Below are 21,577 nucleotides of genomic sequence, written 5' to 3'. Positions count from 1 at the left end.
TGCCAGCATCCGCATTATGAGACCGACTATTATAATTAGCCGTTGAGATGAGCCACATTGTAACGCTTTTATTAAAGTGTGCTTATAACAGTTAACACACTTTTTTATTTTTAAATATAGTTTTACTGTTATGAATCTTGACATTAATTTTAACTTCAACTTTTAATATGAAATTCTAAATCGTCTAGGTACGTTTATCCTCACAAAACTTAATGAAATACGGGTTTGATTTATGAAACCTCAAATCTATTTAATAATTATAGTTTTAGAACAACTGTAACACTGAATGAAACATTCTAGTATTCAATAATGAATCATAATGTTGCAATGAGGTGCTGGCGAGTCAGACGCCTCTTTGAAAATAAATCGCCTTAAATATTGGGACGAATGCCCAACATTTAATGTTTCAAATTTCGTTTCGAATTAACTAAACGTCTAAACTGATGTCCGTTGACGTCGACGAAGCGAATCGGGCAGGGTCGACGGGTGTAGCGAGTGCGGCGCGCGACATGCTCTCGATGGGCCGAGCGTGGTGAGCGGTGGGCGCCCGCGGTGGCGCGCTGGTGTTGGCCAAAAGCCACAGGCACGTGGCGTCGCGCGACGCGCTCTCCGTCGCCTCCACGTAAACATGCCTATTTGCAAGACTGATCTTGGCCAGATCTTGACCCATTAACACCGGTACCGATGTCAGAGCTGTCGCTTGATATATTTTTAGACGGGCGGGCGGGTGAGGGGGCTTTGTTTCGTGTTTACGTCGGCCGTTCCACGGGCAGCATTCGACCGACGCGCGTTACGGGACCATGATCGGGAGAAAATGTCCACGAGAGGGATAAGGCGGAAGAAGTCGTCGTTATCAGAAGTGAAAGTGGCGGTGATCGGTGCGCCCTCGGTCGGCAAAAGCGGTACGTGTAGTTAGTTCCAGTGCTCTCGTTGTGTCTGTGCGATCTTCGGTACTTATCTAGTGAGTGATTACAGATTAGTCTCATCGGAGTTATTTACAATTTTGTACGGTATCAAGAGCGACGTTGACTGTTTGCCTTTTGGAATAGATGTTCCACATCCGCGTGCTACTCAGAAAATTAGTACTTATGCCGTTAATATAAATTACAATCATGATTACAACTTTATTATTTAATTCGGAAAGGGTTAAGTATGCTCTAAATTTCGATCGTGACTCGTGGTGAATCACAGCATGGTGTTTTTAGATAATATAAAAATAATCTCGTATGCATAGTCGGTAAAGCGACAGACATTTCGGATATTAGAATAGCTCCTTTATATAAATAAATTCGATGAGGTACAAGTGTTGTCTCAAGGTTTGAATATTTTCAGATCGTGAACGTTTCCCGTCAATAAAACGAACGGATTCGATAAGCAATAAAACGCGGAATTTATTATCAATCATAATAATGTTCGGATCAGAGTTGGCTAAGTTCAGTTGGCCGCGTTGCTCCCGCCAATAATCGCAGTTGATACACAATACTGCGTCGTAAACACGCACGTAATAAATTAAAAAGCATCTGTTAATGATTAGAGTGAAAATCGAAATTTGGATATTCTATTTACCATTTTCTTATAGGTTATTGAAATGTTTATGTGATGATTTGAATACAAGAACCTTTGGATCGCTAAGGAGAATGCATTATCATTATTACGTACAGAATAAGTTTTAACGTTTTATAATTTTACTGTTTCAGAAAATTTGCTCGTTGCGTTGTGTTGAAATACTAGAAAGCTTTGCGAGCTACGCGATTGAATGCTTTATTTGTATGAAAAATGCATTTGGGGTTTTCTTTTGATTGGTATTTCAATATGTATATTTGTGTAGATACACCATACGCATAATAAAATATAAAAATAATGTATTTACGTTGACTGGCGTAGGATGCGGCTTACATTTTTAAATGTAACCCATATTTTTACTAATAGGGAATATAAATACTTTACTTTAAAATACTTATTAATATGTGTCCTATAAAATGTGAACAGAAAGGAAACGACATTTTCTAAACTAAAATCGTATATTGAAACGCAAATATTTTTTCAGTTTTGTCTTAAATCAAAGAATTTAACTAACGAACTCTTTGGGCAGAGGTAGCAATAGATTTGTTAATATAAAAAGGTCACGGTTGATTAAATTTTAAAGAAAATAGGCATATTTTAAGGAATACATACGTATAACGTAAACTCGGAGAAAGTTAAAAAAGGCTTTAAAATAATTAGATATTCGTAAAACGTATAGAGAAAACTGTTAGGTAGTACCTACTTAAAGAGGAGTACGGTTTGGGCTGGGATTAGGCTTTTTCAGAGCCACTGGAAGAGCTGAAATGAAGATGCTCAGGTACAGTTAAATATGAAGTGGCGGAGTATAATAAACAAAGCGGACCTTACAGCAACGTGGAGTAAATAACTAGGAAAAGAGATAGAGAGAGAGAGAGAGAGAGAGCCACAAAAATATTACACTATTAGAATCTTATCAGCAGATCAATCACTACATATTTGTTAACATAATGTCTCTTTGGTCATTATAATTATACAATATCATTGGATCATATAAAGCACCGAATACATCAACAATTGGCACGAACAAGGTCATGAAATAAGTGGCATCCCTTAGATGAAGAACACTTAATGACGTCTAAACGACGTCCCAACGAATTGATCGAGCATCCATCACAGGCGATAATCTTTTTAATTAAAAAAATACTGCTATTTAGAAATTTGGAACTCAGAAATAGAAGAATGAATAAATTAGATGTTATTATAGGCTGATAGTGAAATAGACCGACAACTGGTGTAGGTTTTCTTCGGATATATAATAACTATTTCGTTATCGTAGCATTGGCCAAATTAATATACTTATATATCTGGCTGCTTATATAGATACCACAGTCACAAGAAGATCCAAATGTCCATCGTTCTATCACTCCCATGCAGCCCACATTTTGCTTTTTTATTGCTTATGTGGATGGATGAGGTCATGACCCACCTGGTGTTTAATGGTCACTGGATGGTGTGGTAGTTGTACCTACACTTGCCGGCTCCCAAAACGCCCTACCACCAGGAATTAATTACGCAAATACGATTTTTTACGGGTTAGATTTTTATTACACGATGTTATTCCTTCACCGTGGAAATCGTGGATTCGTGAACATTTGTTAAGTACGTATATCATCAGAAAAATTGATACCTGTCTGCGAGATTCGAATATCGGAACCGTTGCATCGCAAGATACGAATGCAACGGGCCTCTTATCGTTTAGACCACGTGACGTTTTCAAAACGGACAGACGAAGACTGTCCGATTACCAACATCTGCACGTCAGCCCAATATTAGCCAAGTCCCAACAATCAACGCATGATAATGCGATATACATCAATTACTTATAAAAGGGATCTGTTTTACTCAGCATAACACCAACGTGTTCCTACCTGCTATAACTGCAGGCTTTAATATAGTGACAAGTTCATTTCTTCTCGTATTACACCGACTGTGCAGTAAATGCGTTACCTGAATGGTGTCTTATCAGACACACCTTGTTTCAGACAGTTCAGCTCAAATTTCCCCGGCATCGACTCATTTACTTAACGAACACCAATCTACTTCGTTCTAGAAAATTTAAGAAAATACAACTCAAAATTCAAATTAGCACATATTAAAAAAATCCTTGGAAATGTGTTATTTACATCGGCAATTAGTGCAGAAGAGAATTTACTCAACAAACCGTATAAACAGCCCTACCGTAAATAATTAACTCAAGGGACGGATTTGGAAACGTTATTAGGTATGCAATACGAAAACTAGCTAGAACATATATTTATAGTTATACTCGTATTTATGACAATATTAGACAATAAACTGGTAGATTGTAACTAACGGTTTTTAATATTTGGGTACATGATTGGAATTATTATTTAAATTTACGGATGCTCTAAGGAGTTATTTGAGATGATCCTAACGTTTATATTTTATACACTAAGCCGCGCCAAAACAGAGGAAGCCCTTTTTTTAACGCTGGGGAATCCATTTACGGATACCCAGTCGAGGGGGGTAACGGACTGGGTTATGTCGGACTCCGGCGCCTCCTGAGAGGAAGAAGGGGAGAAGAGAAGGGCCGAGGTCCTTCACCTCCCCCAATTTCTCACAGGAGACTACGCCTTAAAAAAGGCGCGCAAAGCACTTGCCCCGCAGAACCGACTATCAACTAAACCCAAACATAGAGGAAGCCCTGGATCTATCTGTAACTACCAGGAACCTTCGCGTTCATACATTGTCCTTTTAATAAATTTCTGCAGGGCCAAAATATTTGCTTTAATCGTGGTTCAAAAAAAGTTCTTCACCATTGATGGCAGGGCTGTGTCCTTGACTTTGGTTCTGACTCAATTGTTTTCAAGATTTTTGTTATAAAACCGACACTATATTTGAACCCTAACAATTAATTTTAATAATGGCAAGACATCTAGTTTTTTCGTTCCAGGACCATTTCTATTCGGGCATGGTCAACTCTGCCAATGATAGTATAAACACATAAATAAATTGACACATTGACACACATAAATCAATTTTCTTTTTACTAGTGGTTCCCCGGTAGTCGAAATTCGACTATAATTAATTGAAATTATAAGTTTGTACACTATTATGATTCTATTGTCAAAGACTATTAATATACTTCTACAATCACAGATTTCGCCAAGTCTATATGTACTATAGACAAATATTAATAAAGATAAACGATATTTAATCTATTCTCAATTTGACCATAGACATAAGCAATAAGAAAAGTTTTAAAAGAATAAATTTGCAATATGGAATCGTGTGTGTTTTAAATACATGTTAGTGTGTGTAATGTATTTTTTATTCTTTTAATGTAAAGGGGTACAAAGTTTTTGCTTAACTTATTAATATATATAGATAATTCTTGTTACTAAAATTATATAAGTAGTAGGTACTGTCAAAAATAACAGGGTCGCTGCTTAGCATGCGATTTACAGCCCCCTGCATTGTGACTTGGGTACGCGCCAGTTTAATTTTAAACCCCCATCATTATTTCGGTCCCAATGACGTACACATCGAGAAAAAAATAATTGTATAAACGTATTATGGTCGGTATTTATAATGTGACTGAAATTGCAGGAATTAATCAGTGCATAGCGTTAAAATTATCTAAAAATATCATTATTTATATAGTATATTATTCGGTTTTCGCGAATCGTAGAGTCAATAATCGTAAATGTAATAACGTTTAAGTAGTTTTAACTATGTTTTTTTTTTTAGAAACTCACTATACGCGTTCATAAAACTACATTACATTTTCCACTCAACGAGGTGAAAATATACTCAAGGTTGATCCCATTTCGTTTGTTTTAAATTCTAACTCACATCTGTATTTAAATAGCCAAAGACAAAACAGCTAAGCGCCCTTATATCCTCCGTTTGTCAGCCGATTTTTTATTTGCCTAATAGCTACTGAAAGGTTAGGTATCTATTAAAATAATTTTGATGTATGTAGTTTATTTTTTTAATACCAATAACAATGAAGAAAATGTGTCGATAAATGAATCTAAGTATTGAGGTGTCAATGAATATATTAGAATTTCTGCGAATTACAATCGAACATTAAATTTAATAATTGGATGTTGAAAATATGTATGTATCATGCAATTTTGAAATAGCAAATCTGCATACGTATGTAGTATGTACGTCATAATGAGTCAATGACATTTGAATAATACCTAGTTACTTTATTGGTGGAGGATACCTTCTTATTTTGGTTAAGCTTATGAATTCAAGCCTCATTTCCATTTGCGTTTATAATTTGTATTAAAATTTATGAAACACGAAACATATACAATGTAACATAATGTATTTTTTTATCATGTACTCAAGAGTAGTCTTTTAAACGAGTTTATTGACTTAAATATTTTTGAATTCAGTATAATAATATAATGATAATCATTTTATTATAGGGAATTCCTCAGTTTATACTAAATAACAACCGATTTGCGATTGAAAACAAATCAATATTTCATGATGATTAGTCTGGGAATGAGGTTGAGTTATATTCAAGCCTATTAATAAAACATTACATTACATAGAAACAAGCAATACTAATCGGCTTACGTAAAAACATACATATGTTTGGAATATTAAATACAATAAATTGTATACAACACGTAGCTACGTTGTTTATATATATTTACGTACTAAATACGTGGATTGTGGAATTCTTAGCCATTGACCTACATATGTATACGTACCATATGTAGATTGTACGCATCGGTAACATTGTTGACTGAATTATCGGAATTGCGAAATCTGGTTATTTTTGTCCGGAAACATTCGGGGGTACCTCAAAGACTTCGATCGTTTAGTGGAGACGAATTTCGAATACAAAGTTGGGTTCGGTTATCCGAAATAATCGTTCACTGTGAAATTACAGTTTTACTATATAGTATTTCAGTTACATTGCCTATTATTGTTGTCATGTAGGGTAGGTACCACCGTCCCGCCTATTTCTGCCGTGAAGCAATAATGCGTTTCGGCTTGAAGGGTGGGGCAGCCGTTGTAACTATACTGAGATCTTAGAACTTATATCTCAAGGTGTGTGGCACATTTACGCTGTAGATGTCTATGGGCTCCAGTAACCACTTAACACCAGGTGGGCTGTGAGCTCGTCCACACATCTAAGCAATAAAATAAAATAAAAAAAGTTATAGTAAATCATAGCGTCTCGTTGTATGTTGTATTCTAATACACGGATACTATGTATTATTAACTACATTTTAGTTATTAAATACAATGCATTCGTCCACGAAATTAGTTAAAAAATACGAACAATGAAATTCGCCCATTACGATCATCACTGAAATATTCAAAATATTTTCTTGAACGTCCTAATAAAAGCCCACGCTGTTTTACACTTCCGTGTGTAATATAAAAACATCTAAGACGGATTTTACTAAGCATTACCAGTTAATTAACCTACATAAATAAATGATGATGTCTTTTTTTTTCTATCTTTTCATCTTCTGAACTATAACTACTATTATGTACCCATCAATTTATTTTCTGTTTATTTCAATATTGAGATATCAGATAGACGCCCAGAATAGATCATTTACAGTTAAATGTTTAATTTTCAACAGATAAATTTATTTACAATTCTTTTCGGTTTCTGAGCTGGGGTACATCAAGACGTTTTGTTTTATCTCGAAAACGTGTTGCGAAAACATACGATATTTAGAAAGAAATAAGCCATCCTTTCGCTGTTTCTAACGAGGTTATTAAGGTGAAACAAACATAAGCCTGGTGCTCTGTCGACTAAGACTGAAAGTGAAATGACAATTTCTTCCTATCATATGGCATCCATGTTTATACGTGTATACCGAAGTTTAACTGACAATACTTTTACGCTTGTCGAAAGCGAAAAATAAATATTGTTTTCTTTAATCACGAATATGTACTTTTAGATTTAGTAAATATAAAATTTGTGAACCCGTTATTTAAAGCGTAGACAGCAGACGGATGTCTCTCAAAACCGTAGATCACACGCGTCAGCCAACTGAAATTATGTATATTACGTGCGACGTAAGAAACTTTAGGTAATTATATTATAAAGTGTGTTCTTTTCCTTCTTTATTTTTATTTTTTTATTGCTTAGATAGGTGGACGAGCTCACAGCCCACCTGGTGTTAAGTGGTTACTGGAGCCTATAGACATCCACAACGTAAATGCGCCACCCACCTTGAGATATAAGTTCTAAGGTCTCAAGTAAGTTACGTCTTATTACATATCGACGCTTGAAAGGCAAACGTGACTAAGCGACAATGCGTAAACTTTATAGTAGACTAATTTAAAGTGGAAATTACTGACAAAAATTCTATTTTAACGAATCTAGCTGTAGGATTGAAATGATTTTAATAGACCTAGAAATATATTTTTTTTGCGCATCGAATATAGTTATTGCCTATCATTTATGTATAAAGCAGTTATTGTCGCTTAGTCACGTTTGCCTTTCAAGCGTCGAATTATCTTCTTCATTTTCCAGAGCGATCATAAACACCCCTGTATATAGATGTAAGGAAGGCACTTAAAACGTTAATAAGAACACTTTCAACGACAGTGGGCTTTATTACGATTTTACCTCAGTCAGACTAATATTTTTTTAGTTGTTAGTTTAGTTTAGCCGTTGAGCTATTATGCACCGAAGTGAAAATGTATAAATCTTCAAAGAGTGCACGTACCTATCAGATATTTTTTTACTAAGCGTTCTTACTAACGACAATACGTTATGTTTTTTTGAGATAATTAAGATAACGACAAGAATTCCTTTTGTACTGTGATCACGGACCCTCCATCGCCCTCTTGCTTGGCGGCCTAAATTGCACATTAAAATGGCACATCAGATTGACTCGTAGGTGTCCACAATTTCTGAATAATATGTATTAGGTATGCCAGACGCTACTATCAAGTAATGGTTTTTTTGTGCTATGTATATTTTAGTCTTATAGTATGTATATTTAAAATAAATAATTTCTCATGACTATTTCATTTCGGAATGCGGTTGACTAAACAATTGTACATATACGAGTATAAGTGGACTAAAATAAAACATTTCAATACTTTTTTCTCTCTCGTGCTTGTCAATCGATTTTCTTGCTTACAATTTTAATTGTATATATTTTACTGAAGAATTTCAGTCTTTTATACCTTTATTCTTTTTCTCTATGTTTGTCTGCCTTAAAGTGTTAATAACAAAACAAATAAAAAAAACATATACATACACATAATTAAAACAAGTTTAAATCTTGAGGCGTAAAATTCATAATCTATGTTTTTATAAGAATAATTCAAAAAAAAAAAACTATATATAAATACGTATCTATATATTAATACGTGAAGCAAAAACTTTGTATCCCTTTTTACAAAAATTGCGCGGACGGAGGAGTATGAAATTTTCCACACTTACAGAGAATATAGAGAATAAGTGCACAATGCTAATTTTTTTATTAAATAATGCATAAAAGATACATTAAATCAATAAAGAAAACATTACACACACTACATACCATGTCTTTGACGCATACACGCATGCATACTATTTATTGTCAAACTTTTGTTCTTGACGTCTGTTGTCAAATTGAGATTAAATTAAATATTGTTTGCCTTTGTTAATATTTTATAAAGTGTAAGTCTTGGCGAAATTTGTGATTATAGAAGTATAAATTACAATCATAATAGTGTACAAATTTACAATTCCAATTAATTATAGTCGAATTTCGACTACTGCGGGACCACTAGTTTACTATAAATATGTTTCAATCGTAGAATCGTAATTCGGCATTCGATGGGCAATTAGGTATTTTACTCTCCCTCCAAATAATTACACGTGCAAGATTAAATATAAATTTTCAATTTCTTGGCATTTGATTCGAAATATAAATACCCCACAAAATAAAACATAAATAGAAAGCCGTTAATAGGATGATCAATGAAATTTATGTCACTGACCATCGTGTTTATGTGCTGATTTTCATACAAACTATTTCTATTCGAGACAAATTGAATAATGAACATTAATTTCGTAATTAAAGTATCTTAATATTACTTACGAAGGAAATTTAAGCTGTCCGAGTTTTTGAATGCATTCGAAGGAGTATGTAGGTAAATTGATATTGTTAGACGAGTAAAATTTAAATTAAATGGAACATAATCCATTTGCACTAGAAAAATCAATGCGCATTTGATATCAAGTAGGTATAGTCGTTTAACGAGCAACGAAGTATTTCTCAGGAAATTCGCGATAAACAAGAAAACTTTTCGAATTGTAAAATTGTTTATTCAGTTAGCTTATTATTAATTAAGACTTGTCAGTTAAACAAGCACCATATCCTGATCAAGTAGATCTAAAATTACGAAATACGTATGACTAACCCAAAAGTTAAACCTTGACTCCATATTAACTATATCCATCATTCGTTTTGTTGCGTTGGCGCCAACAACATTTAATTTAACATATTTTGAATGAATGCGTACATATTTTGTAAATTATTGTTATTTTATTCATTGCAAACGTGTTTAACTCTTGCATATTACAAATTCGCTTCTAGTAAGATGTTTGCTTATATTTCCCGTGCAATTATTAATCTCAATACGAATTTGAACTCCAATTCTGACTTCCGTTTCATTATTCTAATTTTTTATTTAAAATTAAAGTCACTGCGGTTTGGTTTGAAATTTATATTATATTTTATTTTAAAAACGTTGTTTTACGACGGAAACTAGACTAAAATTTAAAGATGGAATCTCGGATGAGTTCCGCAGTATCACCAGCGCTGCGGCTGCAATTCAAATAATCAAAGACATGGTGAGGTCATCCCCTGATAATGATCGGACAGTATTTTTTCCAAAATCAACATTTGGGAAATTTTGAATAAAGGTCCATTGGTCTGATACGCAAATATGTAGAAATGAAGAACATATTGGACGGAGATTCATTTGAATTGGCGTCAGAGTAAGAAGATATTCGTGAAGTGACATAATACTAAACACTTATATCGGATTGTGAAAAAAGAAATTTCTAAAACGTGTAGTTACTGTATGATTCGGTGAATCTAAATAACGAAAACACGTACCTACAAGTTGCGAGGTTACTCAACCGACACAGTACCTACTCAGCGGAAATCGAGTCACATCGTCATTTGTGATTAAAATTTTATTCCTAGGATAATCTGAAACACTCAACATGGCGATTAATCATTTAAACTTATTTCTGAAATTAGATAATTTTTTGTCAGTAATAAAATACCTTCTGGCTTACAATAAAGCAACAAATAAACGAGATTATCGAAAATAAAATTTAAAAGTGGAAATTTGACCATCTTAAATTCATATTAGAACAAGAGCGCAAACTTTTGTACACTGACGTCATCATTTAAAATTTTAATTCTATAACAACAAATGTGTTGCGGAAAAGGGATAGAGGGTCTCTTAATCCGAACCATTTCAAAGTCGTCACTTCTCAGAACTATACGAACCGATTTCAGTTCGTTTTTGAAAGCAAGTACGATTTATTTTATATTCCTTACTAAGCTTTAGAATTTAATAAACAATACAATAATACAATAGAGTTATTATACTAACAATACAATTATTAAACAAGTTAATAATGATTAGTACAAACATTCTATATCAATTGTAAATTTTCAATGTTTAAATTTTTTGGATACGAAATCAAAAAATTTAGTTGAATCTATCATAGGTGCGTTGTTATATGTGCAGAGCTAAAATAAGTTGATAAATTTCAATATCACAGTTAATAATTTAACGGTCATAGCGGTGTTGAAACATTAATACAGAAAACGAATTGAAATGATTTATTTTAAGATATCCAGTACCCGAGTTACGCATCAGCCTTGATGAAATCTGTCATTACGGTTTTTACAATATATCACGGCCAGTAGAGTACGCTATAAATTACGCCGCAACTATTAATCTTTTACGAGATTTTACATGTTCCGTGGAAACAACGTGTAGGGTTGACGCACAGGATTTTATCTCGAAAATATTAATTAAGCATCGATGTGTGTCTTATACACTTTTCTTGTCCGCAATGAAGTGTAAATAAAGTAAAATTACACAGTTAGCACATTGATTTAATGACAATATGAAAGAGTTTGTTGGAGCTTGCGAGAAAAGTTGCGAGGGTTGACCATAAGGAAGATGGGATGCCTGCCTGCGGTATGGACATAGGTAAAGTTGCATTGCTTGAGATGAGTATAGTGGGTAATACAGTAATGTCAACCACTTATAAACATAAACATTGTAATTCACCAAAAGTATTCATTCGTAAGTAACTACATACCTATTTATTGTCATTACACATCTCTCACTCTATCATCTCAGATGACACAAGTAACTAATCTTATACACGAAGCTACTACTAATGTAATAGTTGTAAATGCTCGTAAACGACACGATGTAAATAATTCATTTTATAATGTCCGTTTCATTTTATCATGGTATAGCAAAAATGAGCCGGCCTATGATTGACGATATAAGAAAAATAAAAATGTGCAGAATTACGACTTCACTAAAATAATACATTTTTATTGGCATAGAGGCGATAGTCGGATAATTATACGGCTGCGTAGGAAAGGAGAATCGAAGTGTGACGTCATAGATCGGCAGCCCCGAAGTCAATGTCACACTTGTAACTGGCATTTGAATAATAGCTTGTCCTTACAAACGTCGCGACTTGTAAGCTTCGATAGGTACATGGTGATGTAATTTTATTTCATAAACAAACGTACTTACTGTCGAAATTTAATATAAGAGAAGCGTTCGTTTTGTATATTTAATTAATACATCTATACTCTTAATATGTGATTATTTGCTCGAAGGCCGACCCACGTGCGCGCGGGTCTACCAGCTCGGAGAACTTGGAAAAGCACCTGAAGGCTACCAGCTATTAGGTAGAAAAGAAAAACGATTATTCCGTAGATTGATCCAAGGCGACCTGGCTACCTACCATATGTTTCAATGAATGCATACTCATTAACGATTCTCATAATGAACTAATGAAAGGAAATACGAAAAGCTTATATTCTCGCGTAGTGGGACATGCTCTAGTAAAACAATAGGTTCATTACGTCAGTCGTTTTAGGTGAAAATTGAGCAACATGGGCTTATCTGGTCTTATATAATTGCCGTAGCCCATAGGTATAGTATACAATACCATAGAGCCGGAAAAACAATACTGAATACCGAAATCGTTGTTTGTACGTTTGTTTGTTCGTATTTGTATAATAAGTACAGTAAAAGCTCCTTATTCGCTCTTCCTTCAGCCGCATTTTTACTATTCGCGGGTTAACAAAATGCGATCCAATCCCTATATTCGCGCCTAAAGATTTCTTTATTCGCGAATCTAATCGGTATATACACATTGATAAAAAGGATTCTAATATGTAGGTACCTATCCAACCGAATAACCTTTGTAAACATGTCGTCCTTAATCAATATGGTCAAAAACTGCAATTAAATTCATTTTCTTATAAACATATGTACTTGTTTTTTATTTTGTTATCTAGGAAGGTATCCTCTATTTTAGCCCATATATTATGTAAATTAGCATTGCATATTTACGGTTTCTGTATTCGCGGCATATTTACAAAACATATACGGAACATCTAAAAGCTCTATAATCGCGATCTTTTACTGTAGTCTAAAATATACACGCCTGCCGCAAATTTTATAAAATAGTGTTTAACTAGTCAATTTGAATATTTCTTTTTATTTTGTTAGAAATTACTATTTTTGTTTTATATGAATACTCATAGTAGAAGTACTTCGTATTCGATGCGCAAGTACTTTACAAGTACATATTACTTACTAGTACCTTTGTACTTGGGTACAGACATGTCAATCTATTTGAATATAGCTATCATTTTACCAATCAATCCTCAGATTTTTCGCGTAATAAATTAATAATAATCCTTTTAAAAACAAATATAATTACACATAGTAGCAATTACAAAGTTTTAACATGAACTCATACGCATAGCGGTTTCTGTAAATTTTGTACACAATGAAACAAACAAGCTACTCATATTCCTAAACTTCCGGGCAAGTACTTCCTCTCCCAAGCGCAGTATAATCGGAAACAGTGCATTAGTAACTTTATATGCAAAACAAACGTGACTTAAGAAGCGTCAGAGTTCGATTACTTTCAATAAATCATATGACTGAGTAGGATGTTTACGTTATTCGCATTCTCTACGATCGAATAGGTAATCTTAGTAGCTTTCGTTTCTGATCCGTAAATAGTATTACTTCAAATGCTGAATGTGAGAGTTAGCGTTTACAGTAGGTATTAGGAAATTGCGTTTGGCGTCATTTGGATAAATTAGAACGATATTGTGGTTTTCAAACGCATATGTATATTTAAAAATTGCATATTTCAAACAATGATGGAACAATTGTAGTAGTAGTAGCAGAGACCGACATTCGCCTACACGTATCCAAATTCAAATCGTTGATTCAATTTTCGACTTCATACGTTAAACTTCTGGAAATTTCAAAATAAACTTAACCATCGGTGTCAAATATATCAATAATCTCTACTCCTGAGAAGACCCGAAGGGGGATTCATACGTATTTAAAACATATTCTGACAGATCTGGGTCAAGGGATCGTATACCTACCGCCCCCGCCTGATGCATCAGCTCGCTGAGTTTCTCGCCGGATCTTCTCAGCGGGTCGCGATTCCGATCCGGTAGTAGATTCATTCGCAAATCAGTTGCTCTTGAGTTGTTAGGTTTCCTTCGGAAGCGCTCGGATTGCTGTTAGCAAATCCCACCCCTCCTGGTGAAACTGGAAAGGTTAGGCCTCTGGGCCACCAGTAATCCTTCAATCACAAAAAAAAGGAAAGTGTTATAGGGTCCCTTTTGCATTGGAATAACGGCTACCTAACTATTCATATTCATGCGTTCCGATGTGAATGGGGAAGAAATCTTTACTATAATACACAGAGCAATTGATATTGACACATATCATTTTCTCATCATCATCATCATCGTCTCGAGAGTCATTTTATTATCTGTGGCGGCATTTCATTCAGAGATCTATGTTAACATGGATAACAATACAGTTTGGTGAATTGTTTTATATTATTAATTTTATGTCTCATCAGGTTTAAGTATATAATAATGGTGGGTTTTTATTATATGTTTGGTATCTGTGAAACTGCACAAATGTAGAAAAATGAAACAAAGCCGCTGGACGTAGCGTCTCGGGTTCTCCAAAATGTGGATTGAGAAAGCTTTAGTAAATAACTATCATTTTGCTGAGACCTTATTTCATCCTATATTATTTTATTTCTTTTAATTCCATCCGAATTAATTACAATATTAAATTAATCAACTTTATCTCATTTTGCTTTGTATAATTTTCATATTATAACAGAATTTAAGAACATAATGTAATAAAAATATGTAACTTGGCTTAAAGGTCTCGTGCCCAGTGCGATCTTAAAAAAATACATGGAATACTAGGTGGACCATGAGCCTGTTCAGTTACCTAATAGAGGCTAGAGCGTTGAAATGATGAATGTTGAAATAATAAATTAGTATGATTTATTTTTTAATTTAAGCTATGTTTTGTTATAAGATACAAAATATATTCGCCAAACGTACCGATCTTGTTGTTTATTAGCAGGAAATTCAAATATCCTAAAATATTACACATACGTCTATCGATCGTAAAAATAAAATTATTCCAAGACCATACATTTCAAACTATTCATCGACTCGGACAGTTCATAAGTAAACATTAAATGTTACAGTTATATAACACATTTGTTCACTGTTTGTTAATTGATTTATTACTACCAAACATTATTATTAGAAAAATGACGTGAGAACAGCTAATGACATGATTTCAAAGTGAAGTTTACCCGGTTACCCTTTTCGGGTTTTGAACATTCCAGTTTTAGTCTTGTTCGGAATTTTGAAAATTATATAATTTTTCATGAAGCTTTTTATTAGCTTTGAAAAGAGCGTATTATGCACTTGATCGTGAGTGGACATATACAATGTCAGGGGCACAATTAACCCGCTGCGGGTTGATACCGTAACCTGTTTTTCATACATATTCTCTCTGTAGGCTTATTATCCTATTCTTTCGCCCCGTTTTGGTCATTTCTCCTACGCAGCGGTGGGCCACGGGACTCAAGTGGGAAGACCGTAAAAATTGTTTTTCGAACCGATTTAGCTTACTGGTCGGCTGTATTTGCGTCATAACGTGTTGGTATAGGATACATTCGGAACGATTTCATTAAATTATATGAGAATTTTAATAAGAGGAAGTGTGAAAGTAGACCCAGTAATCAACAAATTAAAGAGCGAACGGTTAGCGTGATATGGACATGTGATACGTAGAGAGAGGATGCATGTGACTAGGAGATGTATGGAAATGGTAGTGCAAGGTAGAGGGGGAAGAGGTTGACCGAAAAAGACATGGATAGAGTTTTTTTTCCCTACCTATGCTGATAGCCTTGAGAGGCTATTTCAGCTTCTCCTTGACGTGTAGGTGACCTCATGGGGCTCAAGCCGGGAGTGTTGCTAATACTGGGCCTAACAAGAACAATGCTTCACAGAATCTACCACCAGATCGAAAACGCGACCCACTGAGAAGATCCAGCGAGAAACTCAGTGAGCTGTGTCGATGGGTTAATTTATTCATCGAGCCCTTCGTCGCAAGCGACGGGTTCGGCGTGGACGGTGATCGGTGGATGGAGTATGTGAATGACGATATGAGAGAAAGAGGAGTGAGTGTTGAGATTATGGCTGATAGAAGAGAATGGAAGAGATATTAGCTCTGCCGACCCCACCTAGTGGGACAAGGTGGAGAAAAAGAAGAAGACATGGGAATTTTAATGAATAACAAAACTAAATAGTTATTTGTACTTTTTTTATAGCGCTCACGGTTCGCTTCCTCACGAAGCGGTACATCGGGGAATACGACCATCAACAAGGTATTATGTGATTTAACCTCAATTATACGACATGCTGGCGACAATAATACTGTAATATGAATACATGATTTCGCAATGTATTAAACTTACCTGTTGTTATTTTTAGACAGCAAATACAAACACGAGGCGTTGCTAGACGGAGAACCCATACTTTTCGAAATATTAGACACATGTCCAAAGGTAAGGAAATTTAAGTAACCGAGCTAATAATTCGCAGTTAATAATAATCGGTTTTAGGACAGGAGAAAATTTTAAGAAGGTGAATTTAATAAATTCGCCTTGTAAAATACATTTACTTAATTACTGTGGCGGCTCAGCTACCTGAAACCTTTTTTTTATCCTACCTTTGCCGGTAGCCTTATAGTGCTATGTCAGCGCTACCGAACGAATAGGTGAGCTCACGGAGCTCTAACCTGGTGACGTTGCTAACATTAGCCCTTGCTAGAGCAGTGCTTCGCAGAATCTACCATTGGATCGGAAACGCGACCCACTGAGAAGATCCGGAGAGAAACTCAGTGGGCTGTGTCTGTGGGTTAATTTACCGTTGCCGGACCCTTTGTCGCAAGCTGCCAAAAATAGTAACCGGTGCTTGAGGCAACTAAAAGCACCATTAGTAGATCTAGAAGATCCGAAATGACGTGCTTAGGGAGACGTCGCCTGTTCACCATTACGAGTATAAACAATCTTGTCCATTGGAAGGAAAGTTGCTACCGTTTTTCGCTTTAGTATATGCAACTTACGGGTTTACAGAGGACGATTGATTTTTTCACCTTACTGAGCTACCGAAACCTGTGTAGGATTGATAAGGGATCTTTTCTGTAGATTAATGGAGTAGCATGCTTCTCAGTACATGAACAAAGAAAACTAAATTACCCAATGTCCTATTTTCCTATTTAATTTGATGTCTTAAATGTTCACTGTATTCATTTGAACACATCATATTTCTGTATGTGTACCTAAATGAAGTTTTCTCTTTCTTAAATTTCAGAGTCTAAATGAAATACCTGGGAACGAGATAGCACAATGGGCGGACGGTCTATTCTTGGTGTATTCAATCACGGACCGGGAGTCCTTCAACTACGTCCGGAGAGCCAAACAGAGCCTTCAACCGGAGATACCTCTGACCTTGGTCGGAAATAAAGCCGATATGGTACATCTGAGGCAGGTGTGTAGTTAATTTCCTTTCTAACGAAGAATTAACGATACAGATCGCGGTCTGTGGTGACGTATTCACGGATTGATCTGTCTCTCTCTTATCTATACTAATATATAAATTTGCAGTGGTTTTTACGGATGTTCCGTTATAACTTCTGAACCATGCATCCGATTGATTTAAAATACATGTACTTAATGGATAGGCTAATATTTATATGAGTGTTGGACTTCCTAATAATAATGACAATAAATAATAATGTTAATTTTAAATACCCAGCAAAGAGAGAGTAGAGGGCGAGGGCGAGTACAGTTAGTAATTTATAATTTCAGGAACTTAAAATAAGTGCTTTTTTTACTTGGTTAGTACGTTTTAGCATCGTTTATCCGAATCAAGCTTTGTATTGCTGTCTTTGTTATTCCGTTTAAGTAACTAACATTAATGGAATCTGAGGGTATTTTAAAAATTATAGTCTAGCGAAAACTACAACCCTACAGTTTATTTACCCAGTATTAACAAATGTGAAAATTTGGAATGAACTCCCCTCCACGGTGTTTTCCGAGCGCTATGACATGTCCTTCTTCAAACGAGGCTTGCGGAGAGTACTTAATGATAGGCAGCGGCTTGGCTCTGCCCCTGGCATTGCTGACGTCAATGAGCGACGGTGATCACTTACCACCAGGCGGGCCGTATGCTCGTCTGCTTATAAAGGCAATAAAAAAATATGTGTTTTTAGGTGAGTCCAGAAGAAGGGGAGATCCTAGCTAAAGATTTCGAGTGTAGCTTCGCAGAGGTGGCTGCTGCTGAGCAAGTCAATCAAGTTGGTGAAGTGTTCCACGAGCTTTGCCGTGAAGTCCTCACGCTCCGGCGAAGGGCCAAGCACAGTTTATTGGACAGAATGCTGGGTTCAAAGTCAGCGTGCAGAGTCTATTGTAGAGGCAAAAGCGACAGCGCTTTACCCAAAGACTAGTACCGCATTTAGTTCTAGAAGGTTCTTACAGGAATGATGCTGGATAAGAGAGTTTAATGATCGTTTGATGGTTTTGTGTTTTGTTTGTTATGGCCATAAATGTGATAGTAAATGAATAATTGTGTTCACTTACGTCAAAATGTATTCGGATAACAAGTTCACGAGCGATCACACAATATGGTATAGTAACATATTGTGTGATCGCGTGAAAATCTTTAAAATTCAAAATTAATCGGTTTTTGCATTAATTTTCGCATTATTACAAGGTATTTTTATCAAATACTTCAGAAAAGCACGTAATTTTATAATAACTGATTTAAACTTAGATAAATAAATTGTAGATTTACAATAAATTAAACATTATTATTTAGAAAGTGTTTCTGTTGCGTTGATAATAGTACAATTTGCAGTGTGAGTATCTACGCTATTGTATTGAACTTGCGCACATGCTCTTGCACTGTGATCACAGTGATCAAAAAATGTAAATCAAACATTACAAAACTGATAGCTCTGTATTACCTGTGGTTTATCTTAAATTTTAAAAACTATTTTTTCATTTTCTTTGACAAAATTGCACCGTTTTTATAAGCTTCTTAATTGTTGTGTTTTTTTGAAAACTCTGGATATAGTATATAGCGGGCTTAATAGCTGGCATCAATATGATAAACAAAATATTAAGTAACGACTTCAGATGTCTTCCACCTTTTTTTCAAGTAGCACATAAGTGAGTAGCCAGATATTAAACCAGACGTATGTTCGTAATCATCTAAATTATACAGCACTCCCTAGTTTTATTAAGTGAACGCGCAATCTCATTCAAAGCGAAACAGTTTCGCGTCTCAGGATACACTTGACCTTGCGCGTATCTGTTAGTTTTTATTTGTACACAGATACAGTTACAGTTACAGACGAAAACACATTAGCAAATTGTATTTATTTTCATTTCACCGGCCATACCTGTATTCGTGGTTTTAATGTTATGTATTTTTCTATCACTGGTATTTTTAGACAGTGACTGTGAAGACAAAACGTTATTTGCAAAAACAACCGTACCTTTCGAAATTTGGGACATTGTCATCTAAGGAGAAGAAATTAGCATAATTCAATTAGCCAAGTCGAACCACTAATACTACTATATTATGTTTTTTTTTTTCTGGAATGTTTGCCTTGCACCAGACAAACTACATGGTATCTATAAATTATAATGGTTTTTTTTACATTTGATAATATTATTTATTAAAACATAGTTTTTTTTCTTAATGCAAACAATAAAAATATTTTCCTCAAACATTCACTGACATTACAATTGGTACAAACCCCTACTCTTTTTATTCTGGCTGTACCCATGGCTCTGACTTGACATGAAGAATTTATTTCGATTTAATATGAATTGCCGGTAGAAGTTAATATAGTAGTGACACAGTTTTGGTATGAACTATCGTTTCCTCTTCTTTATTTATAGTGTATTTTCAATTTATATTTCAACCAATCACTTTCTTTAATGAATTATGGACAAATTTAAATATAAAACTTTTAAATTCCACACACTGACACATTGACAGCTCGAACACAGAAATAATGCTAACCAATCATTGTTCTGTTATATTAATTTCATTTAATAAAATCATTTTTGTCTAATAAAACCGCACGTAGTAGTCAGGCCGATCCCAAATAAATTGCGATTATAGCCGGGAGAAACAAGATTATTGTGTGTTGAATTCCTATTCAAGAGATATATATATATATATATATAACAGTTTTGAATTGTTCTAGATAGTTAAAGATTAAAATTTATTACATAAGTAACTTCTATTTTATTTTTTTAAATCTTTTTGAATGTTATTGGAGTTAAGTACCCTCGATTTTAATTATTGAAGTTTACATCTTTACAATTGGTCACTGTGCTTGTATTTTTAAAAGTATCAATATTCAAGTAAGATCTCTAATTCGGAAGCCTTCGCTCCGTACATTGTGGTCGGATGTGTATCTGTACGGAGTGTTTTTTGTACTTAATAATAAACTGTTTTAAAAGTGGAATTGGTTGTTTTATTTTTATCTTTGTCGCCTTTGTGCGCATAGTTACGAGCATATAGATCATTACAACAAAATCCCACAAGATATTCAGAACCTACATATACATACGTTTAAGAAAACTATTAAAGAACATCTGTGCAATAAAGCTTACTATAAAGTCAATGATTATCTAGAAGATTGCACAAAGTGGGAATAAGTTGCTCGCTCCAGGAATTTCAATATTGTAATAATTGTTACATTATAATACTCATTGTAAAAATGAATATTTAAAAAAAATCTAATATTAAAAAAAAATCTAATTTAAAAAAAAATACATGCCCGCTGACTTTCTTGCCAACTCTTCTCAGGACGGAGGCTAGTTCTTGTGAATTGGCGGTAGTTCTTTTGACGTTCAACAAGTATGTACTTTCATTTATGTTCAATAAAAATGTTTTGATTTGATTTTATTTGATGGTGTGTGGTTACCGTCGCTTATGGACTTCGACAATAACACAGCGGAAACGCTGCCCATTGTACAATTTGTTTTCCGTTATACTTACCCGTGTTTGTTTGTTGTTTAGTAAACGGGCAGACCGACTGCGACAAGGCTTGGAGTATTACAAAATGGATAGTTTTTAAGTACGGTGTGCAGGGCCGAATTTAAACTTAATGCTGCTTCTGGGCGCCGGAAAAAAGTCCCCCCAATACTGAAATTTTACTTATAGTTTATATATTTTCTTCTTCAATTTTACTAGAAACTTCATTATAATATGTTATGTATTCCAAAAATATAAATATATATATGTGTTTTTTTAACAATTATAAATTTGGCACTAAGGCTGAATCATAATTACACATGAAAAATAATTAAATTTCCCTAATTCTGTTAAATAAAAATATCGATTATTAT

The 21,577-nt window shown here is 34.5% G+C and overlaps 1 protein-coding gene across 1 annotated transcript; it reads left to right on the top strand.

The window, feature by feature from the left end:
• Window positions 1–741: 741 nt before the first annotated feature.
• LOC114246672 (ras-related and estrogen-regulated growth inhibitor) lies at window positions 742–20,691 on the top strand. The gene is made up of 5 exons (XM_028179338.2): window positions 742–902; window positions 16,475–16,531; window positions 16,638–16,711; window positions 17,520–17,696; window positions 18,421–20,691. Exons 1-5 carry the CDS (start codon window positions 815–817, stop codon window positions 18,652–18,654), a joined length of 630 nt encoding a protein of 209 aa, XP_028035139.1. The 5' UTR covers window positions 742–814; the 3' UTR covers window positions 18,655–20,691.
• Window positions 20,692–21,577: the final 886 nt, after the last annotated feature.

This window comes from Bombyx mandarina, chromosome 01 (assembly GCF_030267445.1).
Source record: "Bombyx mandarina strain Sakado chromosome 01, ASM3026744v2".
NCBI classification, from domain to species: Eukaryota; Metazoa; Arthropoda; class Insecta; order Lepidoptera; family Bombycidae; genus Bombyx; species Bombyx mandarina.
The sequence above is the reverse complement of the archived record's forward strand: the minus strand, read 5'-3'. Positions and strand labels throughout refer to the sequence as shown.

Bases quoted from the DNA above. Each gene is read 5' to 3' on its own strand.
- LOC114246672 (XM_028179338.2), top strand. From the start codon at position 815: ATGTCCACGAGAGGGATAAGGCGGAAGAAGTCGTCGTTATCAGAAGTG. The intron at 16,712-17,519 runs GTAAGGAAATTT...CTTAAATTTCAG, and splicing joins TATTAGACACATGTCCAAAG to AGTCTAAATGAAATACCTGG. The intron at 17,697-18,420 runs GTGTGTAGTTAA...ATGTGTTTTTAG, and splicing joins ATATGGTACATCTGAGGCAG to GTGAGTCCAGAAGAAGGGGA.